The 25,986-nt window shown below is 66.3% G+C and overlaps 2 protein-coding genes across 3 annotated transcripts; one reads left to right on the forward strand and one right to left on the reverse strand.

The window, feature by feature from the left end:
* Positions 1 to 229: 229 nt before the first annotated feature.
* On the forward strand, positions 230 to 7,563 carry CHLRE_09g412550v5 (uncharacterized protein). 2 transcript variants are annotated; one of them, XM_043066301.1, is made up of 18 exons: positions 230 to 485; positions 598 to 647; positions 988 to 1,106; positions 1,463 to 1,519; positions 1,668 to 1,686; positions 2,088 to 2,182; positions 2,496 to 2,567; positions 2,819 to 2,879; positions 3,165 to 3,175; positions 3,429 to 3,486; positions 3,697 to 3,798; positions 3,988 to 4,095; positions 4,320 to 4,403; positions 4,858 to 5,163; positions 5,415 to 5,582; positions 5,768 to 5,902; positions 6,119 to 6,216; positions 6,669 to 7,563. In XM_043066301.1, exons 1-18 carry the CDS (start codon positions 452 to 454, stop codon positions 7,129 to 7,131), a joined length of 2,040 nt encoding a protein of 679 aa, XP_042921596.1. In that variant the 5' UTR covers positions 230 to 451; the 3' UTR covers positions 7,132 to 7,563. The 2 variants fall into 2 exon arrangements, with proteins under 2 accessions (XP_042921596.1, XP_042921597.1); XM_043066300.1 differs by having other exon boundaries at positions 230 to 647.
* A 971-nt stretch (positions 7,564 to 8,534) lies between these two features.
* On the reverse strand, positions 8,535 to 25,959 carry CHLRE_09g412600v5 (uncharacterized protein). Its single transcript, XM_043066302.1, has 21 exons — positions 25,538 to 25,959; positions 22,841 to 25,374; positions 22,614 to 22,675; positions 22,057 to 22,261; positions 21,770 to 21,805; positions 21,355 to 21,426; positions 21,088 to 21,165; positions 20,598 to 20,789; positions 20,254 to 20,383; positions 19,801 to 19,929; positions 19,341 to 19,468; positions 18,950 to 19,041; positions 18,795 to 18,837; positions 18,530 to 18,634; positions 17,172 to 18,242; positions 15,020 to 16,882; positions 14,565 to 14,833; positions 14,125 to 14,226; positions 13,949 to 14,014; positions 13,448 to 13,757; positions 8,535 to 13,086 (listed from the first exon to the last, which is right to left on the reverse strand). The coding sequence occupies exons 2-21, from the start codon at positions 25,271 to 25,273 to the stop codon at positions 10,630 to 10,632; spliced, it is 9,843 nt and encodes a 3,280-aa protein (XP_042921598.1). The 5' UTR covers positions 25,274 to 25,374; positions 25,538 to 25,959; the 3' UTR covers positions 8,535 to 10,629.
* Between the last annotated feature and the right edge of the window lie 27 nt (positions 25,960 to 25,986).

The following is a 25,986-nucleotide window of genomic DNA, read 5'->3' on the forward strand; positions in this document are numbered from 1 at the left end:
GGCTGTGCTGTTGCTTGACAGGGGACGTGGCTGGACACATTATGGCGGGCCGTGCCTGTACGAACCGACCTGTCCGGGTGATGAGGTTGACGCTTGCGGCCTCAGACAAGATACGTGGCTCAGCCATTTTTCCCATGCAGATTGTGTGCATCATGGCATGCATCAGTGGAAACCCGGGGGGTGGCACCCTGTGGCACCGTGGAAGCCAGGGGAGGGTCCAGCGGTTTCTATGATGAATAGCTGACTTGTAGACTTACAAACAGTGAAGAACTCATGCGTCGCGCATCGACATGCATCGAATAGCAGCGCTATTAACGCAACTTGCGGGGAAAACGAAACCTGTCACCGTGAACGCGCTCCTTCGGCTTAAAGTTGAATTATTGCTGTTTGTGTTCACAGTATTAAACGCAGCTGCATTTACAGAGCCGCTTTTGAACTTAAGTTTGCTGCCATGCGCGAAATCCGGCTATTGCTCCCTGGGGCAAGTGAGGCCCTTCATTGGAGATGTCGCGAATGTGTCATCATTGCGTTCATGCTTGGAGGCTCGCTCGTATCGGAAGGAAGCAATCCTCATAGCAGAGACCCGGCTGGTCACAGCCCTCACCACGGTCCACAACGCTCGCTCGGTGGGCTACGCCCATAGCATCGTGAGTCGACAGGTCTCTGCCGCGTCATGGACAGTGACATGGTGCAGTGTCATGGGCGGAGAAGCCCCCGGGCTGCGTTGCCAGGGCCGCAAGCTGCCGTTGCTGATGATGCCCGTGTCAGGGTCGGGGTCCATGTCTGTGTCTGTGTCCGCGTGCCTGTCCGGCGTATCGCCTGCCAATCCGTAGTGCGACCTGGATGCCGCACTAGCAATCATCAGTGACACTGGCCGGAACGTGCGTGCGCAACCCGCTTGCCATTCCCCTTGGTTAAGTTTAGTTTGGGCTGTTATCTACACCCCCATCCCCACACCCCTCCGCTGCCCGACCGCACGGCCCCCAGCTGCTTGCGAATGAGGAGGCGTGCACCAGAGCCGTGCACGCGTGGTCCGAGGTGGGCTGCGTCTGGTCCTCTCGCCAGTGGGCCTCTCAGGTCCCACACATGAAGTACTACCTGGACAGGTGGGCGCTTAACAGGGACCCCACGTGGTTGCATTGCCATGTGTTGGAGGGCAGATAGAGGTTCATCGGGTGCATGGGGGCAACAGGGGCAGCAGGGGTCTGGCGGGGCACTGTGTTGAGTGGACTGCGGGATCAACGAGGCAGGGGCTGGCAGGGGCAAACATGATGAGGCGTGAGCGGCCTGCTGCGGGCCGGAGGTCCCCACGCGGGTCCCCACAACGCACGACGTTAGGGTTTTAGGGTTTTAGGGTTTTGGGTCCACACGAGTTGCCCATGGCCATTCACATTCGTGTGACCGGTCCCCCTTGACCCGTGGGCGACACGCGAACCTCCTCCCGCCGTCCGCCGTACACCAGGCTGTCGCTGGTGGCTCGTGTGGCGCGGCTCGGGTTCAACCTACTGATGGTGGACAGGTGGGTGTGAACCCCTGTGCGTGTGTGTGCGCGCGCGCGCGCGCGTGTGTGTGTGTGTATGTGTGTGTGCACGTGCGCCATTTGCAGTGAAAGCAGTGGCTGAGCGCAGGCATTGGCTGACCCCTTCTTCGTTTGCCTCCTGCCGCAGTGATGTGCTTTTCCTGGAGGTAGGGGCTTGTGCGTTAACGCTGGCCAACTCGGGACGCACGGTAGCGCGCACGCGGACGTGCCATCCACGCCAGCTGGCATTCACGCCGGCTGGCAGAGCACTCTGTGTCCGCGTGCCGTGTGCAGCTCGCGACCCCCGGGCCCCAGCCCTAGCCCTAGCCCTAGCCCTAGCCCTAGCTCTACCTGCCTGCAGCCGCGCTCTGCATGCACCACCAGGCATGTGCACGCCTTTGTCGACATGTAGTTCGGGTGAATGGATGAGGTGACTTGTAGGCAGTCCCTATCTGGTGATGATCCCCTTGGATCGGTTTCTGCCAGGTTGCTTGGAATCCAGCTCGGCTGGTCACATTGTAACAATAAGTTCTTCATGTGCGAACCACTGCTGCTCTGCTGTGTGCAGGACATCTACACCCACCTCAAGTCGCCGCCGCTGCGGGACCGGCAGCTGATGGCGCTGAGGGACCCGTACAACGGACTGCTCAACTGCGCCATCATGTGGGGCCTGGGGCCTGGGGGCTGGGGGGAAGGGGGCTGGGCAAAGAGATGGGAGCGGGCGGGGGATGGAATACCCAGGGTGGGGGCTGGGCAGGGGGCCCAGCGGGGGGGGGGGTGAGCAGGTGGCTGTGCAAGGCGGCTGTGGCCTCCACATGACGGGTATTGGTGGAAAGCTGTTCTTTGTGGACGGAGGCAGCACCAACACACCGCCGCCGCTGCGTTGCGCCACGCCGCGAACGTCTCGAGGATGCCTGGGGAGTGCCCTGTGGTTGCCTGGGGAACGTTTGACCCACCGGTTTGGCCCCGCTGACAGATACATCCAGAACGCGAGGCCGGACGGCCCGGCGGTTCAGCTGATGGCGGAGGTGCCCGACCGCATAGAGCGGTGAGTGTGGCAAGGTGGGAGTGGCGCGTGAGGTGAGAGGTGAGGCGAGAGGGGCGTGTCCGGCGGCCTGCGTGTCTCAAGCGTGCGTTGGAATGGAGTACCGGTTAGCATGCGGGACAGAGCGTGGCCGGAGCGAGTCGGTTGCGCAACAGAGCCGTCCGCGCGTGCGCAGGCCTTGCGTGCGCTGCTGCTTTTAATCATGTGGCATGTGGTTGCTGTTGGTGTGGTGTGCGGGTGTGGTGCTGGTTCAGGTGGGCGGAGGGCGCCGCCGCCCTGAAGGCGCGTGACCGCCTGCCGCACTGCTGGGACCAGGTGGGCGCGCCTGAGGGAGGGGGCCGGGAGGGGGGCAGCAGTGCAGCACAGCAACACGCAAGCCGACATCACAAGCAGCGGGTCTGCAGCCGTCATGTGGGTGGGCGTACGTCGCAACGGCCTGCACCACGACCGCTTGCTGCCGCACTTGTGCAGACCCCCGCTTCATGATTTAACCGTTTGTAACCTGCACTCTTTTTCCGCATTCAACTACCGGTGTCGCTTACCCTCCTCTTCCTCCTCCTCGTCCTCGCGGCGCCGCTGCTGCTGCTGCTGCTCCACCAGATGGTGGTCAGGTGGGTCCCAGTCATCCCCCGCCGCTGCCCATCACCTGGATGCGCATACGCGGCTGTGTGGCTGTGTGTGTGACTGTGTGGCCGTGTGGCCGTGTGTGTGGGGGGGGCCGTGTGTGTGTGCGTGTTGTGTGTGTGTGTGTGTGTGTGTGTGTGTGTGTGTGTGTGTGTGTGTGTGTGTGTGTGTGTGGCTGTATGTGGCCGTGCATGTGACGCGCCGCCCGACCCGACCCGCCTGCACTGCACTGCCCCGCAGTGACTCCCTGATATCCGCCGTGGCGGGCAGGCCCATCGCCTTCGGCTGCTGGCAGTATGTGAGCACGTTGCGTGTGACCGCGTGTGGCCGCGTGGTCTCGGGGGCTCCCCGCCGTGCCTGCGTGGGGCGCCAGAGTCCAGAGGCAGATCTCAGGGGAGCCGGCCTTCGGGCATCAACGCATCAGCTAGCGCGCCCGCAGCTCTCCTTGGTGGCTTGCATGTTTTCTGACACGCTGTTTCGCCCTGCTGATGCCGGCTGTGCCGCGCAGTGGAACAACCAGTCGCAGAAGGAGGAGTGGAACTCGGCCCACGTGCGCTTCTTCCATCCCAACCAGACGGGTGGAGGGTTCGGCATCCAGCACTTCATGACGGTGCGTGCGGCCTTGCTTGTACAAGAGCCGGGGCGTTCGTGTGGGGCCTTCGCCATTTTCACGTGTTGTAATTTGGACCGAGGCTCGAGAGGGGCCCAATACCGTAGTGGTACAACAGGCTTAGAAGGGGCCCAATAATCCGGGCGGCAATGTATTCGTGCGCCCTCGCTCACATCAACGCCAACGCAGATGAGTCGCGAGCCTTGGCCTGCGGATTTGGTTCGCTCGGCGCCCGGCTTCCCGCCCACAGCCACGTCAGAGCTGTGGACAGCCACGCTGCGGGTACCGAACTCGCAGGTGAGCAATCGAGAAGGCAGGGGTACAGGGGTGCCCCTGGGGGTGTGTAAGGGGTGTGTGGGCCGGGCGGTAGGACCGGTCCCACTTCTGCAAGCCCCCGCCTGCCCATACCCTGGTGTGTTGCACACACGTGTCGCGAGCACAGCGACGCACACGCCACCCCCACACGCCACCCACACACGCCACCCCCCACACGCCGTGCGTGAACGCTCCCGCCTGCCCAGGGCACGTGGCCCGAGGGTCTGGGCGGCCACATCTACCCCGGCCCGCGGGCCGGCAACGCCAGCGGCTGGATTGAGCTGATCAAGGTGCGGTGTGGGATGGCGCTCACAGCAGCTGCCTGGCCACGCACTCACCGGTTGCGCCGAGTTGTGTGTGTGTGTGTGTGCATGTGTGTGTGTGTGTGTGTGTGTGTGTGTGTGTGTGTGTGTGTGTGTGTGTGTGTGTGTGTGTGCGCTGCGCTCGTTGCCCACCGGCATGGCAGCTGCACGATACGGCTTCCTGCGCGATGCCGCGTGTTGTTGGTGGTGTTGGCGTTGCGTGCGGGGGCGTGGGTGGGTGTTGTGTGCCTGGGTGACACACATACGGCCACACACACACGGCCACACACACACGCACACACACACACACATGCATGCATGCATGCATGCATCCTAGCGGAAATTAAAAGCAGTGCATGTTTCTTCAGCGCTCCTACGATGACACACCTTGCAATCGCAACCCTTTTCCTTTGCCATCCTCCTCTCGCACTGGCTTTCCCAGTCGGATGGCCAGCCCATGTGGCCCGACCCGGAGGACCCCGCACAGGCCGCCGCCGCCGCCGCCCTCACGGAGCGCTTCGCCTTCCTGCCCGACTGGCTGGGCGCCTACTGGATGCAGCGCGCGCCGGCGGGCGGCGCCGCAGGCAACAGCGGCTACTGGAGCGGCCCGCTGCTGGCCACACACGCCGCGGCGGCGGCGCGGGCGGGGGCGCCGCTGCCGGCCGGGGCGCCGCCGCCCGCCTCGCCGTACGCCCTGGTTCACGTGTTCCACCCGCCGGGCGGCGGCCACCTCAAGCAGCTGGGCAAGGTGCGTGCTGGGTGGGCGATGGCATTGTATGGCTAAGCTCTATCGAAGTAGAAGCCGTTGCGTTGGCCGTCGGGCTTACACACCTGGTATGCTGTCGCCGCTAGCAGTAATACTACAGTGCTTGCAGTCCACTCCACTCTGGACTTGGCCCTCCGCTCATTCCCGTAAACCCCACTGCCTCATCAACCCCCTGCTCACCACCCCCTCCACACACCCTTCCCCCTCCGCCCTCCGCAACCCCCACCCCCCAGATGGCCATGGGCCATTTCCCCTGGCACCTCATGCACCGCTTGCGCCACGACGGCGGCCTATACCTGGCCAGCACGCAGCACGCGCCCGTGCCCGACGTCCTGGCATACACCCCCGGCGTGGAGGGCCGCGAGTGGGCCTCGTACGCCGAGTGGAACGAAGCTGCACTGGTGCGTGCGGGCGCGCGTGCGGGCGCGCGTGCGTAAGGGCGGGTGTAAGGGCGGGTGTGCGTACGGCGCTCAGAATGGGCGCTCGCGCTCTGGAGGCACCACGGCATGGACATTAGAGGTGTCGTCTTGGCATTAGCGGCATGAAACCCAGGCACGTGGCGCCTGCTTGCGTTTCGCTTGCACAGGCGCTGGCGCGGCTTGCGCTGGAGATGGGGCGCGCGGCGGCGTTCCCGGCGCCGCGCTGCAATGTGAGCTGGCTGGGCGGCGGCCGCAACAACCGCCTGCCGCTGGACATCACGGAGTCAGACGACGTGAAGCAGGTGGGTCGCGTGGTCTGCGGGCGGGGCTTGTCCCTAGCTAGCTGGCCCCACCTGCAACTGCACGGGACGGGACGCGCAGAAGGCACGGCAGCAGCGGCAGTCATCTGTGCCAGCTGGTGAGGCCTGTCGGCTCCTTGCCCAGTCGGCATCAACACTAATTGCTGTGGTGGTGCGGCCGGCGCTGATGCGCTGACGGCGCATGTGCACCTGCTGCAGACGTGGATCATGCCGTACGGCCGGCCCGGGGAGGGCTTTGGCTCGCTGCGGTGCATGCTGGGCGGCTACCTTGCCAAGGGCTGCATGCATCCGAACTGGTGGGTGGGTTGTAAATACCAGCCCAAACTACACCAAACCAAGTTAAATTAGCGGAGCACAGGCTGAGACGTTAGTTGCGAGCGATAATACTTTTGTGAGTGTGCCGTACCATAGCTGGTGGGCGCTGGGCTGCGGCGGCCGTGTGTGTCGGGCCCTGGTAAGAGGGGCAGTCGGGGCTGGGCTGCACCGAACTGTGCCCTGCATGACTGTGGTGTGTGCACGCGCCATTTTCCCAAAACATGATTGTGTGGCGGGAAACCGAGCTAAACGGGCTGGCAGCAAAGCGGAATCGGCGAAGAGTGGCGAGGCTTCCGACATTGGCCGAATGCATGACGCACGAAGAGAGACAAGCTGGCGATGGTGGCCACAGGCAGGGCAGAAGCGTGCGCCGTGTGTTTGGTGACCTTGTGTGTTGCCGGTTCGGTGCTGTTGGCTCTGTGGTGCGCCGCAGGTTCTACCCCTCGGGACTGCTGGCTCCCGAGTACGACGACCTGGTTGCGCACGTGCAGCACAACAACCTGGGCGTGGCGGTGGCGGATGCGAGCCTGCTCGCCAACGCACCCGCGGCGGCTGCGGCGGCGGCGGCCTCCTTGACGTCGGCGACCGCTGGTGGTGATGGCGCAGCAGCAGCAGCAGCAGCAGGAGCAGCAGCAGCAGGAGGAGGAGGAGGGGGTGCGGCGGTGTGGGATGTGGAGTCGTTAGCGGCGGCGCTCATGGCAGCGCATGGGGGGCTGGGCAGTGGTGGTGGGACTCAGGACGTGGGGGTGAAGCAGGAGCACACGCGCCCGCGGCTGCTGCTGCTGCCGGCGGTGCCGGTGCTGAGTGGCAAGTCCGGGCCGCGAATGAAGGTGTTCGAAGATAACTCGAAATCAGGGGACGTGTGCAACTGGCTACTGGGGAAACCGTTCATGTGATGCGTGCAGGATTGTGCACCATACCAGACTTGCTGCACATGGCCGTGACCAAGACTCTAGGAAGGATTTATTGCTGTTTGGCTTGGTGCCTGTACGAACTGACCCCGGCTGTGTCCGGGAAATGAGGTAGACGCTTGCGGCCTCAGACGGGAGACGAGTCGTGGGCACAGCCCACTTTCCCTCGAGAGGCAGAACCACTTGCTGTGCTTCTTGCGTCTTGACCCTAGTCTGTACCAACTGGAGCGCGTTCCCTGCCCACGCTCGGACGTCCGGGCCTCGGAACTCAGCGGGGACGACCGAGCTTACTGAGGTGTGGGCTGCGGGGCACCCGTAGTCAGGACCGCAAGCCCATACATGGGTACCGTTCTCCATATGCACTAGTCATTGCCGTATATACTTGATACCATATCAACCATGTAAAAAGCTTCAGGAGGGGCGAAATGCGCAGCGTCACGAAGAATTGGAATGTCCGCACTTTTGGCTGCAATGACTCCTCGCACGTTGTTGAGTAGCATGTCATAATCCCGTAATACTGTTGATATATTTGGCCTCAATCCGTGACCCTTACTCGCAAGGAGCAGGAACTTTACCCATGCGCTCGGCCAGTTCTGCCTTGACAGCGTAAACTCGGTCGGGACACCATATTTTACCAATCCAGCTTTCATATCTACTTTCTCATTGAACAACGCCTGATTCTATTTCATTAGTTTTCCTGAAAGCTCCAAGACGAGCCCAACTCACATTGAATCACCGGTCGCCCGGCATTAAAACACTTACCTCCTTACATCCAACGGCTAGATTACGCCTTAATTGATGCATAATGATAGCAGTCTAGTAGTCGAGCGCGTGTTGACAGAGGAGCCGGGCTTGGGCGCCATTGAGGAAAAGTCAACCCAGGAAGCGGTCCAGACCCTTCTGAAAGGACTGATAGAAAGCTTGTAACTTATAGAGTGGTTCTATTTCTTTCGTTGTCAGAGATATCGGAGTTTGTCGCAATCGATGCTTGAATGTCGCAAAGCTAGTCCCTTGGGGTCATCTGGAGAAATAGAATTGATAATGTGTCTAACAGGAAAAGTCCTGCATCACTCCTGCTCTATGACAAGCTCGGATACAGAACCTGGTGGCGCAACCGGGAACACATCGCGAGAGCGCATTTTGACCTGGGAATGTGTCATATTAGGATATAGTCGCTAACTAACTAATTGCATACACATACGCTGCAAACTCTGCAATTTTGCCCGAAAAGCGCGAGGACGGTACGGCGCCCCCTCCCCCGGTCCCCTTGCGGTCCTGACCCGTAGGGGCGAGCGAGGCAGTGCACGAGCTGACGAGGCGATATGACTGCCCGCCCCGCTTCAGTGCATGAGGACGGCGTTCGACGGGTCGGGCGGTGAAGCAGAGCGTGCATCAGCAGTTTACAGCAGACGCCTAGTGCAGGCAGAAGCCTGTTCCCCCAGTGCACGCATGACATGCATTGATGCATCCACACAACAAACAACAGAACATCCCTCCGTTCAGTGACGGGGCCCTGTCCAGGGCCTCTCGAGAGCCAGCGCCCGATGTGACGGCGTGCGGCGGCTGCTCCGGGCGCACACACACACACGCCGTACCCACCCCCGTCGTCCGGTTCTGGGAATCAGCTGCACCCTACGGGACTTTACCAACCTGCCTCACCACTGTCCCATCGCACACACACGCCGTACCCACCCCCGTCGCAGCAACGGCCATCGGGCCCACGTGCGGCCTTGCACCGCAACCACACGGGGCCCCGGGGCTGCTGCTGCCGCAGCACCACCTGCCGCCGGTGGCCACACCCACCTCGCCGCAAACAAAGCAAACACCTCGCGCCACACGGCACCGCACTGCCTCACCGTGCCTCCCGGGGCCGTGTCTTCGCTGTCCCGCTGAACCCCCGCCCCTTTATAAATTGCAGTTCTTCATGCAAATATCGCGCGCTCACACCCACGCACTGGTGCACCCTCAGGCCCTGTCCGGTCCGCCCCCGGTCACAATGGGCCGGGGGACGTGCCACCCGCCGCCGCGCCGCTGCCAACCGCACGCACCACAGCACACAGCAAACAGCACACAACACAGAGCAAGCGAGCCCGCTTCGTTTCACGCAGCGACGCCCAAACCCATCGCGTACGGTGCTGTCGGGTACAATCCGCCAGTGCCGCACACAGATGGCAAACACGTGCTCTGGCTGCTGCTGCTGCTGCTGCTGCTGTCGTCCTCCTAGCATCAAACACAAGCCCCCAGTGCAACACGCGTAGTAGGCAAGGTGGAGGACTGAGTAGGAGAGCCAAAACACAGCATATGCATATGCACAGGCCCGGCAAGAACGCCGGTGGCCCCACTGAATACCGGATCACACGCCTGCCCGTAAGCATAGCCCATAGATCAGTTGTTCTCGCAAAGGCACCTGCGCAAAAAGCGTGTCTGCGCCTCTCGTGCCCTGCCCCTTCCTGCGCGCGCCAGGTTCATGTCACACATCACAGATCACAGACACATTCAAACTCAAAGCAAGCCATTGGAGAGCGAAAAATATCCAGGATCAAGCGGCATTAACACTCAAAATTGAAGGCAATCCTAGGACACGCAAGAAACCGGGCAGTCTTGTCCAATCACAACCAAGCTGAAATCTCCTTCAAGTACCCACTGTAGGCGAGTATGAGCAAGCTCGCCAAACAACAGAGGATATGCATGCGCCTTTGGCGTTCCGTTCACCATATTGCTTCATGCAGCAGTGATTACCGGAAACGGGATGCGGTTGCCCTGTGTCACAAAACCTGCCGAGCTGCTGTATCTCAAGATGCTTGTTCGTCTCTCTTCTCCGGGGCACTTCTTCCAGCACACCATCAAGCCAGCATAACCAACAAGGAGGTGGCTGCCTTAGGGAGGCAGGAAAAGGGCTGAGCCCTCCCCTCCCGGGTCGTTATCAACCCAGCCACCTTGACGCAGGCGCCTACTAAGCGCACGCCTCTATGTTGGGGGCCTTTGGCATCCCCGCAAATCCGGACGTGGCCGGTTGGGTGGGGTGCACAGTCCGTGCTAACCCGCAGCTTGTCCATGGACGTGCGAAGGCACTTCTCGCTCCGCCCGAATTTTCCCCGCCGCCTATTTACATGCAATAGGCAATAACAAATACTAATACGCAGCATAACCAAAAATGTGAAAGCTCACAACCAAAAGAAAGCAAGCGAAACATGTGCCGCCGTGTACAGCCAGCGACCCCAACCCATCCATGCCCCCAATTTGTCACGCCTTCCAAATCTGTCAAAGCATATTCAAATTCAATCACGGGAACACGATCAGTGACACATGCGTCGCCTCCTTTCCAGGGCCTCGGCACGGGAACCCCCTTGGCCTTGCTCGCGATCACAGGCACATGAATGGCCCACACAGCGAAGCTAGTTTTACGATTCAATGAGCAACTCAATGCAACACTCGCGCGCCAAATTTTGATTGCCTTCGTCTGAAAGCCGTGGCGCAGCCCTTCTACCCCCTCAGAGCCTTCTTCACCTTGCGCGCCAAAGCGGACAACTTGGAGCGGCCCTTGCCGTTCCCGTGCTCCTGCCCCCGCCCGTACGTTGCAGTTGGATCAGACGAATGCGGCCCTTCGCCGCTTGCAGGACTCGCACCCGCGGCGGCCGTTGCAGCGGTTGCAGCTGCGTTGGGCGTGCCCGGAGGCGAGGTGGTGGCAGTGGTGGAGGTGGCCGGCAGCGGGGACTGCTTGGGTGTGCTGCCGCCACTCGCGCTCGCGCCTGCGCGCACCGCAGCGGCAGCGGCGGCGGCGGCGCCACCGACGTGCAACAACACGACTGACCCCGCGACGCCGCCGCCGCCGCCGCTGCTTCCAATGCCGCTGCCGGCGCCGCTGGCCCCAGGCGCGACCATGCCCGCGCTAGGCAGGGCAGCAAAGGTGCCAACGACGGCGGCGGCTGACGGCGCTCGCTCGCGGTCCGACGCCACCAAACTGCACACCAGACCACTCGCAACGAACGAGGCGTCATCGGCGGTTGTAACGACGGTTGAGGATCCGGCGCCCTCCTCCACTGGATCCAGGCGGTTGGCCGGATGCATGATCCGAGACCCGCCGTACAAACCGTAACCGGTGGCGCTGCCAGGCGGCAGCACGTGTTCGCTGCCGGCGGCGGCGGCGGCGTCGAAAAAGGCCACGACGGACTCGGTGCCCGGGGCCGGTGCCGGCTGCGGCTGTGGCGACGTCGCCGCTACCAGCGCCGACGCGCGCGCCAGCATGCGGCCAATGTCTGTGCCGCAGCCGCCGTCAGGCGGCGCCGCCGCCATTGTGGCGGCGGCGGCGGCGGCGGCGGCGCGCTGCGTAGCGGCGGACTGGACGCCGCCGCCGGCGCCGGCGCCGCCGCCAGCCGTGGCCGGGCTCATACCTGGAGATCCCAGCAGCGAACCAGCCTCGCTGTTGGAACCAGGCCCGAACCGGGGCGAGTCCATCATACCTCGAAGGCTGGGCGCGCCGCCGCCACCGCCGCCGCCGCCACCGCCGCCATTGCTGCTGTTGACTGAGGCGGCGCGCTCGCCGCCGGCGGCGCCGCCGCCGGCCTCGAAGACGGCGGCCTCCTGCACGGACTCCAACTGACGAAGCCGCGTCAGCTGCGGTGTGGGCGGGTCGGCAGCGGCAGCGGCGGCGGCGGTAGTGGAGTGGATCGGGGCGCTACCGGCGGCGCCGTAGCCGTTACTCAGGCCGCCATTTGACATGTTGCCGTGCATTAGCATCTCGAAGCCCATGGGTACGTCCACGGAGTACCGCCGCACGCTCAGCAGAGCGTTGGCGCCGCCGTTGCTACTGCCGCGGCCATCAATGCCGGCGCCGCCGCCACCGTTCAGGGTCATTTTGCCGCCGCTGGTCCCAAAGCCGCCGACGCCGCCGCTGCCGCCGCCGCCGGAAGTGGCGGCGCCCGTCATGGCTTTGCCGCTGCGACCCGCCAGTCCCAGCGGACTGCCCGCGCGTCGGCCGCCGCCGCCGGCTGTAGCAGCAGCGCCGCTGCCCTCCGCAACGGAGGCCCGAGTGGAGGAGGAGGTTGCGGCGGAGGGCCCCGGAGGGCTGCCGAGCGCGCCCAAGCCACTTGCTACGGAGCGGCCGCTTGCAGACAGCGGCGACGGCGGCTGTAGCTGCAGCTGTAGCTGGGAGTGGGAGGGCAGCACCGGCAGCGGCAGTAGCAGCTGCTGCTGCGAGCCACCCACAGAGGAGCGGTGCTGGTCTAGGCTGTAGCGCACGCCGCCGGGCACGCCTGAGGCGGCTGTAGCATGGCTGCCGCCGCGGTACGGGGAGCCGGCTGTAGCATGCCCCAGCAAGCCGGTGACTGTAGCAGGCTTGCTCCACTCCCGCGAGTGCTTGCGGCTGTACTCCTCCAGGTGCTCAAAGCCCGGCAGCGGGCTCTGCTGCTGCTGCTGCTGCTGCAGCTGTTGCTGCTGCAGCTGTTGCTGCTGCTGCTGCTGCTGTTGCTGCTGCTGTAGCAATAGCGGTTGCTGGTGAGGACTCGCATACATCCCGCCAACCAGGCCGTCGGCACCGCCGCCACCACCCGGCTGCGGGCTACCCATCACCGCCGCCGCCGCCGCCCTGCCGTACGGCTGCTGCATCGCGGCAATGAGGGCCGCCGCGTTGCCGTACGGCGGTGCGTTTCCGTACGGAATGTACGGCTGCATTGACTTGTAGTACGCCTGTACGTCCATGCTCTTGCTGCGGCCGCCGATCTGCGCCCTGGTGGCGGCGGTCGTGGCGGCGGTGGCGGCGGCGGCGGCGGCTGAATCTGCCCAACCCTGGCTCGCGCGATACTGGGCCCCTGTGGCTGCGGCCGCCGCCGCGGCGTGCTGCTGGGGGCTGTGGTGGTGTAGCTGGTGATGTTGGGGTTGGGTGTAATAGCCAGTCCCGGAAGAGGCGGGGGACTGCAGGCTGACCCGGCCGTGTGTGGGGCCCTGCATGGGGGTGGGGCACGGCGGGGCGCGGGAGGGGCGTGTGTGCGCAGTGGGCCTCGCGGCGTGCAGCTCGCGCACAGCAGCTAACGAGCGTCCGTCCACACACACACACACACACACACACACACACGCATACACACGCACACACACATATACACACACACACATACACACGCGCACACACACAGGACAATCGTGCACGCAGGTGCAGTAGCAGCAGCAGCACCCGCAGCTGCCACACTGCTTTCCGTGTGCGTCCGAGACCGCAGGCCTGGGCCGCATGGTCGGCTCCTGAGCCAGCGCAGGGGCAGTCGGCGCTCCGTGCATGCAGGGCAGCAACACACAGGGCACCCCCACCCACCAGCAGCACACTCGCATCCGAGCTCTCCACATCCACAGCGGCAGTAGCAGCCGCGGCGCCGGTGGCGGCGCCGCGGGGATGGGCCTCATTGGCAGTAGCTGGCACGCCGCCGGCTGCAGCTGCAGCGCCCGCCAGCGCGCTTCGTGACAGGCTGCGTGCGGCCCCGGCCGGACCCCGGGGGGAGCGGACGCCCTCGCGGAACACCCCGGCTGTTGCTGTGGCTGCGGCGGCGGTTGTAGCAGCAAGCGCAGAGCCGGCGGTGAGGCTGTGTGCGGGCGTGAGCTGTGGCGAGGCTGCATCCGATTGGTCCCTGCGCGTGGAAACGGGGGGCGGGGGAGGCGGGGCGTAGTGGTTGTTAGGTGCTGGATGATGATGGTGACAGACAAACGGTTGCGACGCCGCCGCCCCTGTGCCCTTCTCGGTCTCGACACGCCACGCACACGCCCTGTACCGCGCCTCCACACCTCATCCGCCCCTTCCCCCTCAGGCCACACGACTCACCGCTCGCCCCAGCCCGCGGCCACGTGGGCGCCGGGCGCCGCCGAGCCCGCAGCCGGCCGCAGCATCCTGCAACAGCAGCGGCGGATTCAAAAATAAGACAACGAGTCAACAAGCAAACCCCCACACACATTGCACAGCACATCACCCAAACGCCGCACATACGGTACTGAACGCACCCGTGCCCGCTGGGACCCCGGCTGTAAGCCGCCGCCGCCGCCGCCGCCATTGCAACGTCGAGGTCGTGCGAGGTGCTGAGGTAGTGGTCCACCAGACGGGGCCTGTGGGGTGTGGGGGAACAAGGTAACGGCGCGATGTGGATGTTGAGCTCTGGGCGCTGGCAGTTGTCAACCTGCCACACAAGAACAAGGACAAGAACAAGAACAAGAACAAGGACGAGAACAAGAACAAGGACGAGAACAAGAACAAGGACGAGAACAAGGACAAGGACGAGAACAAGGACGAGAACAAGGACAAGGACGAGAACAAGAACAAGGACGAGAACAAGAACAAGGACGAGAACAAGGACAAGGACAAGAACAAGAACAAGAACAAGAACAAGAACAAGAACAAGAACTGAGCGCAACACCAATCAAACACGCTCTTGGCCCCACCCCACCTGGGCGAGGCGGGGTCGTACAGGTTTGACCAGCCCTGACTGATGATGCTCACGCCACCCGTACTGCCGCCGCCGCCGCCGCCGCCACCGCCGCCGCCGGCCGGTGTCGTGCCGTACATTGACACGTGCGACTGGCGGGCGCTGGGCGGCTGCGCCGTACCCGCCGCCGTACCCGCAGCCGCTGAAGCGGCGGAGCTGGCTCCGGCGGCGTTGGTGGCGGCGGTGCGTGTGCGGCTGGGGGGTCCGGAGGCGCCGCCGACTGTGTTTGCCTGCGGCACGAACGGACAATATCGGTGACATACCACCGGCAGCCCAGCCCAGCCCAACCCAGCCCAGCCCAGCCCAGCCCAGCCCAGCGCACGTGCCCATCCCACACACACACAAGCACGGCGGGTTTCGTTTTGTTGTTTACAATACACGAGCACGCCGGCACCGCCAGCATCGGCTGAACGTACCCGCTGCAGGCTGCCAACCGAATCCAGCCCCGGCGCGGTGGCAGCCGAGTACAGGCCGCTGAGGCCGGTAGCAGTCCACACAGGGCCCGAGCCCATGCCGCCGCCGCCAGCCAGCAGCGCCGCCGCCGCCGCGCTGCCGCCGCCGCCGCCGCCGCCGCCTCCAGATCCGCTGGTAACGCCTGTCGGCGTGGCGCCAGTGGCAGTGGCGGCGCGCGCACGTGGACCCGGCGGGCCGGCGGCGCCCCCGCCGCCGCCGCCGCCAGGCGACTGCGCGGCCGGCGCCGGCGGCCTAGCCACGAAGAGGCCGCCAGTGACGGCCAGCGCTCGAGCCGAATGCCCGCCGCCGCCGCCGCCGCCGCCGACCATGCCCAGGCTGTGGCCGCTGGCGGTGCTGGACAAGCCGCCGACGTTAGCGGAGGCGGCGTGCTGCAGGCTGGCGCGATTGCTGTACGGGCTGTAGCCGCCGCCGCTGCCGCCGCCGCCGCCAGAGGCGCCCAACACGCCACCGGCGCCCATGGTCGCAGAGCGCAGAATCGCTGACGCCGTCGGCGCGTCAGTGGCGGCGGTGGCGGCGCCGCCAGGCGCCAGCGGCGGCGGCGGCGCCGCCGTGACGATGCCGGCAGAGGTGGCGGCGTGCTTCGCCGCCAGCGTGCGAGCCCACGCCTCCCGCATGCTCGCCTCCCGGAAGGCGGTGCCGTACACTGCGGCCGCCGAAGCATCTGCGGCGGCGGCGGCGGCGGCGGTGGTTGGGGCTCCGCCGCTGCTTCGTACGACGGCTGGGTCGTACGACAGGCGTGACACCGCCATGCCGCCGCCGGCAATGAGGCTGGCGCCGCCGTGGCTGGCGGTGCGGTACAGGCGCGACGCGTGCGGGTTGGCCGTCGGCGGCGGCGTCACGGCGGCGTCGCCGGCGGCGCCGGCAGTGGTGGCCGCCGCCACGGCGGCGCCGGGAGCGTTCACGCTCAGGCTGGCGCGCAGGGACCGGGTGGCGCCGCCGCTAGCCGCCGCCGCCGCCGCCGCCGCCACCGCCGTTAGCTGCTCCTCCCCTGACGGCTGAGAACTGCTGCCCAGGCTGGTGAATTCGCCCGCCAGCACAACACTCGAGGTCGCGTCGGCGTTTGCGACGGCGGCGGCGGCGGCGCCGCCGCCGCCAGCCACCTCGCGCGACGGCCGCGGCGAAGCCGCTGTTGCCGCCGCCGCAGCAAACGCTGACGGCGGCGGCTGCGGCCTGGCATGCCCTGCCGCTGGAAAGGGATCCGAGTAGGGCGACCCGGGCGCTGCCGGTACCGCCGCCGCCCGGCCGCCGGATCCCGGCAGGCCGCCGGCCCCCACCATCATGTACAGGCCGCTGCCGGGTCCGCTGACGGCGGCGGTGGCGGCGGCGGCGGCGGCGGCAGCAGCGGCGGCGCCATGTGCGCTGGCGGCCTCTTCTTCCGGCGTAGACACCAGCTGTAGCAGTTGCTCCCACGCCTGCTGCTGCCCGTTCGGACTCAGCACCCCCAAGCCTAGGTCGTACACGCCGCCGCCGCCGCCTATGCCGCTGACGGCCGGGACGAGCGAATCCGCCGCCAACGCGGCGGCGGCGGCGGCGGTCGCGTTGGCAGCGGCTGGGTTGGCGGCGGCAGTGGCGGAGCGATTGCCTTGCTGCGGTGACGCCCGCTGCGCCACCCGCTGGGGTGGCGGCGACAGCGGTCGCAAGAGGCCCGCGCTGCCGCTGCCCTCCCGAGGAACGGCGCCGCCAACGGTGCCGACGCTGCTGCCGCCGCCGCCGCCGGCAGGTCCGTTGACGCTGCCGTCGCTTGCGTTGGCGGCGGCGCAGCGCGCAGCGCCTAGGGGGTCCAGGGAGTCAAACATGCCGCTCTCCTGTGGGGCACGAGAAGAACCAAGCGAGGAACAAGCGGAAAACAAGGCAAACTTCTTGAAGCAGATGGAAGCAGGCAGCCATAAGAAGAGCCGACCAGCCGAAGAGCCGGACCCAAGGAGAACCCGGTGCAGCCCAAAACTCCCACAATCCATGGGCCATTAGTATCGCGAGCGTCACACACTCGCTGCCACCGCATCGCATGCACCCACGCCCTGCGTGCCCCCTTGTGCCCTGCAACACACAGCCCAACACACACGCCCTCAGCCACACACAAAGCCACAACCCTACCTGCGCCGCCGAGGGCATCAAGACCACGCCCGCCTCCGCCAGCGCGAACGCATTGGTCCCCGTGGAGCTGGCATCCAGGCCGCTGGCACCCGCATGGTGGTAACGGTACGACGTGTACTTTGTGAACTCTGTCGTACTGGCGGCACCGTAACCGCCGCCGCCGTAACCGGCGCTGGCGTCCAGGGATGGGTACGCGGCGGCGGCGCCGCCGCCTGCGCCTGCGCCTGCGCCGGCGCTGATTTGTGATTTGAAATTGTGGTTGTTGTGATTGTTGTAGCTGTGGGACGAAGCCGGTCGGGCGGCGCGGGAGAATGGCGACTCCGCGGCGGCGCCGCCGCCGCCGCCGTCACCGCCGCCGCCAAGGACAATAGAATTGGCACCGGCCGCGGGCATGGCCGCCGCAGGCGCAGCGGAAGCGGCTTGGGTGGGGAGGACGGGCACCGGCGCCGGCGCTGCGACTGCCGCCTCCGCCCCCTGCACCTCCCGGTTGACCGGCATCGGCAGCGTCACATCAAAGTCCGATTCGCCCGTGCCCGTGTGCGTGTGCGTGCGGACCTGCGAGTCCGCCATAGACGACGACATAAGCCCGCTGCCGCCGCCGCCACCGCCACCGCCGCCAAAACTTGCCGTCATTCCTGCCGCAACCACCGCCGCCGCCGGCAGCTGTAGCGGCTGTAGCGCTTCCACACTGGCACGGCTTGCCAGCCCCCCAGACCGCCCCGAGCCGCTGCCGCCGCCCTCCTCCGCCTCCGCCGCCTCCATTAGCGATTGCAACATTGCCGCCGCAGTACCGCCGCCATTCGTGCCGCCGCTCGGCAGGATGCCGCCGCTGCTGCCTGACTGCATGCCGCCCGCTCCGGTCCTGGCTCCGGCCGCTCCGGTGTGCATCAGCGAGGCGGTGTGTAGGGTGTTGAGTGCGGCGGTGTTGAGGCTGAGCGCGGAGGCGAGCAATAGGTCGTCGCGGCGTTTGCGGGCGGCGGCGGCGGAGGCGCGGGCGGTGGCGGCGGTGTTGAGGTCGGCCAGAGCCGCCTCGTACAGCCCCGTGCGGAGGAGGTAGGTGTCCATGGCGCCCTGTGGGGGTGGGGGTGGGGATGGGTGGGAGGGAGGGAGGGAGGGAGAGAGGGAGCGAGGGAGGGAGGGAGGCAGGGAGGGAGGGGAAGGGGCGAAGGGGCGTGTCAGAACGTGTGTTTGGGGCTGTGAAGGCCAGTTCGTGTGCTGGCGTGTGCTGTGCGCGCGAGATTGTGTTTGGCACACCGTGTGTGTCAGCTGCAAAACCGCGTCCAAGTGCCCCGGAAACCGCCAGCACGCACGCGCGCACACACATTCACACACATACACACGCGCAGCCCAGCACGTGCCTTGCCCTTAATGTCGCGCACGCCGCACGGCACGAAGTTGAACTCCTGCGCCCACTCCGGCCGCGCGCCGGGGCCCAGCACCGCGTCCCGGGTGGCGGCAGACACCTGTGAGTGGGTGTGTGTGTGGGGGGGTTACATTCATGATTATTTAAGAAGGGGGGCGGTTGTGTGTGTGGCGGTTGTGTGGGGGCGGTTGTGTGGGGGCGGTTGTGGAGGGGCGGTTGTGACACGGGTAACATACATACACACACGCGTGTCCACACACCTGTACGGCCATGGGGAATCCGGTGCTCTCCATTCGCGAGGCCCTGCGTGTGCGCGAGCGTGTTTGGAGGTGAGGCGAGGACGACAAAGACCAAAGGAAGGCCAGCCACACGCTCCCTCCCGATCGCTCTCGCCCCCACCCCCCAAAATCCTCACGTGTTGACTGTGTCGCCGAAGAAGCAGTAGCGCGGGCGGCTCAGCCCCACCACACCACTGTGCGCCGGGCCGGTGTGGATGCCGATGCGGATCTGTGGTGTGTATGTGCAGGGGCGGGTGTTACAATCATGATTGATTCACACAAGGAACAGGACAGCAAAACTGGGTCGCACGGGGTTTGGCGCGAAGGACGAGTGCGGGTGCCGCACACGCACACAACCGCCACCGCAGCCCCTAGCCCGCACCCCCGCCCACCTCCCCACCTCCAACCCACACACCCACAAACACACCCCTCCTCCCCCCATTTGAGCTTGGTTTGGTTTACTTTGGGCTGGATTTTACAACCCCTCCTCCCCCCCCTCCTCCCCCCCCTCCCCAACCCACTCCGCACCTGCAGCTCGCGGCCGTCGTACCCGCGCATGTCCTCCACCGCCCCCAGCATGGCCGCCGCCATGCGCAGCATGCGTGCCGCGTGGTCCCCCACCCCGTCATGCCCCGACACAATCATGTAGGCGTCACCTGTGCGCGTGCGAGCGCGTGCGAGCGTGCGTGTCAGGAAGCGTGTCAGGAAGCGTGTGAGGGCACTTGGGTGGAAGGGTTGGGCGGGAGGACAGTTGGGGATGGTTCGGGGGGAAAGACGCGTTGGGAGCGGGCGGTGGCGTCTACAATGGGGTGGTGCGTGTATAGTTGCAAAGATGGTTGAAAACGCGGTACAGGGTGCACTGAATGCGTGTGGAATGTGTCTTCTCATCACCTCCTGGTTGAGCCTCTCTCTCCACCCTGCCTTCCCCGCCCCGCTCCTCCCACCACCCCCATGGCGCCCCCATGGCCTCCCCGGGGTCCCTGCTCACCAATGGTCTCCACCTTGTACACGCCCAGGGTGTCGCACAGGCGGTCAAAGGCCGTGAACATGTTGTTGAGCATGAGGATGATCTGCTCCGTGGGCCACTCGGTGGCCAGTGTGGTGAAGCCGCGGATGTCTGCGGGCGGGCGGGGGGGAGTGGGGGGGAGTGGGGGGTGGGTGGGAGTGTGAGTGTGGTGAGTGTGGTGGGGGTGGGGTGGTGATGACGGGTGGGGTGTCAAAGATTGAAGTGCTGTTGAGGGGTTGAGGCTCAGCAGGGCGTGTTGTGGATGCGGGCGGTGTTTTATGTGGTTGAGGGTTGGGTTGGAGGTTCCGCACCCCACCCCAACCCCACTCACCCTGACTGGCACCTCACTCCTTTCACCACTCCGTCCTCCACATAAATGGCTACCCCCAATCCCCACACCCTCATCCGCCTCCCCGCCCCACCCCCCCCCCGCACCTGAGAACAGGATGGTGACCTGTTGGTGGAACTGCGCAATGAGGGTGACGCCCTGCTTGAGCTGGCGAATGACGTTGGAGGGCAGGATGGAGGCAAGCAGAGACATGTTGACACGCGCCTCAGAGGCCACCTGCGGGGAGAGGGGAGGGCGGGGATTACATTCGCAATTATGTAAGGGGGGAAGGGGCGGTGTAACCAGTATAATCATGAGCTCTCGCAGCCAATCCCCCCAAGCCCACACATCCCCGCCATGCCTTCACTTCCCAACTCCCAACTCCCCAACTTTCCAACCCCCCACCCCAGTGCATCCTGTACCGCTTTTCCAAACATGCTTGCAAACCCACCTTGATGCTCCGCTTCAGCGCCAGCTGTGTCTTGATCCGCGCCATCAGCTCCATGTGCCTCAGCGGCTTGATCATGTAGTCGTTGGCGCCAACCGCCAGGCCCTTGATCACGTCCTCCTCCAGCGAGCTGCAGGTGATCATGATCACGGGCAGCTCGCCGGGGCCGTGCTCGCGCCGGATCTCGCGACACACCTGTTGTGTTGGGTTTGTGTTGGGTTGTGGATTGGGGTGTTGGTGGGATGGGTTTGGTTAAGCAATGGAGTACATCCAGGCATATCCTCCCGCTCCTCCTGTGCCCTCCTTCCGGGCCCGCGCTCCGCCCCCCATGCCGAACGAACCCCCCCCCCCCAACTTCTTAATAACCATGAATGTAACCCCCGCCACCTCCACCCCTCCACCCCGCCCCCCTCCCTCCCGCCCCCTCCCTCCGCCCCCCTCCCCCCTTCTCCTCCCCCGCCCCCATCCCCTCCCTCCACTCTCCCCAGCCCACCTCGAATCCGCTGACGTCCCCGCCCAGCGTCACGTCCAGCAGCACCAGGTCCGGCAGCACACCGCTGCAGCGCACCAGCTGGGGAGGAGGCAGGTAGGGGGGAAGAGGAGGGGGAGGAGCGAGAGGGGAGCACAGCGGTACAGGCGGCATACTAAGGCATCTGCAACACTGTGAGCACCCCACGCCCCAGCCCTCACCCTCAACCTCACCCCTCCACCTTCTCGCCCCCCCCCCCCCACTCCCCACTCCCCACCCGCCCCTTCTCACCTCCAGCGCCTGCTCCCCGCTGTGTGCCTCCAGCACTTCGTACTCGGCCGCCCACAGCAGCGCGCGCATGACCTGAGACCAGGTGCACAAGGAGGGGGGTTGCAGGGATGTTTGGAAAAGCGGTACAGGATACACTGAAGACTGCGGAAGAAGTCGTGGGGGGAGGGGAGGGGGCGGCGGAGGGTTACATTCATGACTATTTAAGAAGGGGGGGAGGGGCCGGCGTAGGGTTCTTGGGCACGACCCACAACGCCACGTCGCCACATGGCCACATCGCCTTAAACGTGTGTTGAGTAGGGGAGTTTCAGAATGCCAGGTGGGGCGCAGCGAAGGCGGAGGGGGGGAGCGAAGTGCGCACACCAAGATGCTCACAGCCCCCAAACAAACACACGCACACATTCACACGCAGACGCACCTGCTGGTTCACGGGCTCATCATCCACCGACAGAACCTGCGGTGTGGACACAGGCAAGAGGGGGGGGGAGCGGCGGCGTGCCGGTGGGTGGTTAGGGCTTATCAGTAACGGAATGCCCCACCACCACCACCACCGCCACCCGTCGTCAACATTTTGCGCTCTTCCCCGCTTTTTCCTCCGTTTCCTCCCGCCTCCCTGCCCGTTTCCCTGTGCACACACACGTGCGCACACGCACACACACACACACACACACACACACACACGCACACGCACGCACGCACGCACACCTGCACACGCCCCGCGTTCTGCGGCAGGTCGCTGAAGGCCGGCTTGCGGCCCGCCGCCGCCACCGCCTCGGCCGCCGTACTGAGCAGCAGCGCATGCGGCACACCGCCGCCGCCGCCGCCGCCGCCGTTGCTCGCTGCCGCCGCCGCGCCGCCGCCGCCTGCGCCGCCCCCTCCATGCAGCTCAGCAAGCGTCGACAGAGAGGCACTGTGGGGGGCGTGTGCGTGTGTTGTGTGGGAACGTGTGTGTTTTGTGGGCGCGTATGTGTGTTTGTAAGGGCGCAGCGAGAGCGGACATGAACAGGTACCAGGCAGCCATGCGTGAAGTAAAGCGGCTTGGGGGCGGGCCCTCCGGGTGCGCGTGTCCGGGCCGTCAGCAGCAGGTTGCGTGGAGCAGGATGGAGCTGGAAACCCCACAATGCCACACGCTGGTGTGCCCCCCCCCCATGTGGCCACACCCGTGTGTAACACGCGGGGAGCACGCCGGACATAGTTGCACACACGCACACGCACACGCCCGCGCACGCACACGCGCCCACGCCTACATACTACACACGCACCTGGACACGGAGCGGTGCGATGCGCCCCAGCCCGCCGCCACCCGCGGCATGTAGTCAGACACCTGCAGCCACAGCCGCAGCCGCAGTATATATGTGAGAATGCTGGTTGTGCGTCTTGTTGCAGCATTGCTCGTTACGTCCACACGCCCCTGCCTCCGCCCCCCGCCTCCGGCTCCCCCCCGCCTCCCGCTCTACCCCTTCCCGCTCCCCCCCTTCTTTCGCCTCACCATCTGCAACACCGCCTGCCCGCCCGACCACCGTGCGCCGCCGCCGCCGCCTCCTCCCAGCCCCGCAAGCGAGCTGTTGCTGTGCGCGCGCGGGCTGCAGCCGCCGACGCCAAAGGTGCCGCTAGGCGGCGGCGGCGCCGGACCCTGCTGGCCGCCCAGCACGCCGGATGGATTCAGCGGGCTTGCAAACATTTGCTGCGACTGCTGCTGGTGACTCTGCGGCGACCAGGCTGCGGCACGCGGCGAGCCCAACAGACCCGACAGCGCCGCCGCGGCGGCCGCCGCCGCCGCCTGCGCCACGCGCGCCACGCTACTGCCACCGACGGGCGTAGCCGCGGAACTACTGCCCGCGCCGCCGCCGCCGATGCCACCGAAGAGGCTGCCGCCGCCGACGCGGCCGCGCAGGCCGCTGCCGCGCGACATGGCTGAAGAGGGGCTGTCGAGGAGCGTCGGACTGCCCAGGAGAATGGCTGGGTGCCCGCTGCCGCCGACGGCGCCGCCAGCGACGGCACTGCTGCTACCGGAGCCGCCGCCACCGCCGCCGCCGGCGCCGCCAGTCGTGGCGGAGAGTGAGCACACGCCGCCGGGCGGCAGTAGCAGCTCGGTGACACCGGAGGCGACCCGCAAGTCGCCAAGGCCGCCGCCGGCTGTAGCAGCCGCCGCCGCCGCCGCCGGGGCTGCAGCAGGTCCGCCCGGCAGCGGTGACGCTGCAGCCGACGCAGCGGCAGAGCCTGCTACTGTGGCTGACGGCGCCAGCAGCGACGCCGCCACGGCTGGGGCTCTGCTGCTACTGCTACTGCCGCCGCCTCCGCCGCCGCGGGGCCTGGCCAGCAGGTGCACCCCGGGCAGCGCCATGCGCCACAGCCACGGCACCTTGGTACTGCCGCTACCGCCGCCGCCACTGCTACTGCCGTTTCCGCCACCTCCGTAACTGGTTGCCCCAGAGCCGTCGGAGCTGCCGCAGCCCGCCAAGCCCAGCGAGGAGCGGCGCTCCGGCCCCGCCCACACCGCCGCCGCCGCGCCCCAACTCCGCAGTGACGGCAGCGGCAGCGGGTGCAGCAGCGTCAGCGGCGGCAGCGGCAGCCAACTGCTCGTGCCACCCCGGACCGACGCCGGCCCGGGCCCGGAGCTGGTGGCGGCGGCGGCGGCGGCTGTAGCCGCGACCGACAGCCTGCCGCCGCCGCCGCCGGCCGCCGCCGCTTCCAGCGCGGGTGGCGCCGCCGCCGCCGCCGCCGCCGCCGCGGCTACAGCCGTGTGTTGCTGCTGCTGCTGCTGCTCCCGGTGACGGATCATGGTCGCGGTGCCGATGGTCGTAAAAGGAGACATGGCCTGGGCGCCGGTCTCGCCGTCGCCGCCGCCGCCGTTGGGGCCGTCCCCGTCGCCGCCGCCGCCGCTGCCGGATGAGTTCAGCAGCGCCAGTGTGTCATGGATGGGGTTGTCGTGCGCCGGGTGCTGCCGCCCGTCGATGCCGCCTCCCGGGGCTGCCTGGGTCGCAAGGTGCTGGTGCAGGTGCTGCTGCCGGCCGAGCACCGCCCGCCACAGCTGCCACACCGCGGCCGCCGCCAGCACCGCCCAGCAACCCGCCACAAGCGCCCCCGCCGCAGCAGCGGCCGCCAGCGCCGCCACCACCGCCGCGGCCGCCGCACCCGCTGGCCCCGACTGCTGTTGCTGTTGCTGCCACTGCGCCGCGGCTGCTACTGCCGCAGGCGGCGGCATGCCTGCCGCCGCTGCCAGCAAGGTGGCTGCAGCTTGCGTCGGCGGCGCCGCCGCCGCCGCCGCCGCTCCGGTGCTGCTGACGCCTGCGGCGCTGCTGCCGCTGGTGACACTACTGCTTGCGCCCGCAGCCCAGGGCGCCGCCGCCGCCACCGCCGCCGCCCCTCCCGCCACCGTCACAGTGTCCATTGGCCCGTCCTTGCAAACCGCCGCCGGCACCATATCGGCTTCTGCCACCACCCCCGCCGCGGCAGGCGCGGCAGGCACGGCAGGCGCGGCAGGCGCGGCAGGCGCGGCAGGCCGTGCGCCGGGTCCGGAATGCGGCGGCGCTGCTGCCGCGGTCGCGGCTGGCCGGCCGGTGCGGATGGAGGGCAGCCGGGCGCGCGCCTCGTCTTCCGGCATTAGAAGGTGTTGCTGATGTTGCAGCCCTTGATCCTGTTGCTCCTGCTCCTGCTGCGGGTGGTGGTGGTGCTGCGAACGTTGATGCTGTGGGTGCGAGGGGAGAAGGCCTGCTGTGGCGGCAGACGCTGCGTCAGCTGCACCCGCCCTGGCGCCGCCCGGTGCCGCTGTTGCAGCCTCTGCTGCTGCTGGGTGTGCGACGTTGATGGCCGTCGGCGCCGAAGACGCGGAGTAACGGGCGGCCTCAGCCGCTGGGCCGCCGGGCGCTGGCGCGGAGTCGAGGATGAGAGCATCCCGCGCCGGCGCTTCGCCCCGCGACATGTCTGGAAGAGCGCTAGTAATAGCGCGGGTCGCAGTGCCAGGCTGGCCCCATCACCGATGAATCATTTTTAGCAGGATTTTAGCAGGTCCGCACTGGAGACCTGCACAGCCGTGTATGAATGATGAGCGTGCGTTTCGCTTGAGCCGCCGCTGCGAGCCCCCATTCATGCAGAAACCGGCATTGGATCTGCATGCGTGCGTGCATCAGGCTGAAGCTCGCGTACAGAGCGCTGTGCGCAGGGCCTGCTGACGCTATTTGCTCACCTCAAGCGCACTTCACCAGCGGCACCCCTGATGATAAAGCCCATGGTCCTTTATCATATTGCCACCGAGCGCCCGGGTTCCTCTCGACTGGCTTGCCTCGCACTCCACAGTCTCCTCTGGGTCACCGAAAAATGGAGAGCTCGTGTCCACAGTGGGTTAAACAGATATCAATATGCGTTTGGGCTGTCCTTGCAGCAAGATTAGCGCAGCGTGTAAGGCTCAGCCTTGCACTTGCAAATTCGCGGCGCTCAGTGCAGCCGCAAAGCACTACGCAGGTGCCAGCAAGTGACCAAACCGTCTATCAATCAGTGTAGCGTTCTGGCCGCAGGAAGCAGCAAGATATCGACAAGATAAATGTATGCTTTTTCGTGCGTAAAGTGTGGAACCTGCGACTGGCACGTAATACTGGCGAGTAGTATACGTTCTGTGGTTGGGTAAGCGGCTAGCGA

This window comes from Chlamydomonas reinhardtii, chromosome 9 (genome assembly GCF_000002595.2).
Source record: "Chlamydomonas reinhardtii strain CC-503 cw92 mt+ chromosome 9, whole genome shotgun sequence".
Classification (NCBI taxonomy): domain Eukaryota; kingdom Viridiplantae; phylum Chlorophyta; class Chlorophyceae; order Chlamydomonadales; family Chlamydomonadaceae; genus Chlamydomonas; species Chlamydomonas reinhardtii.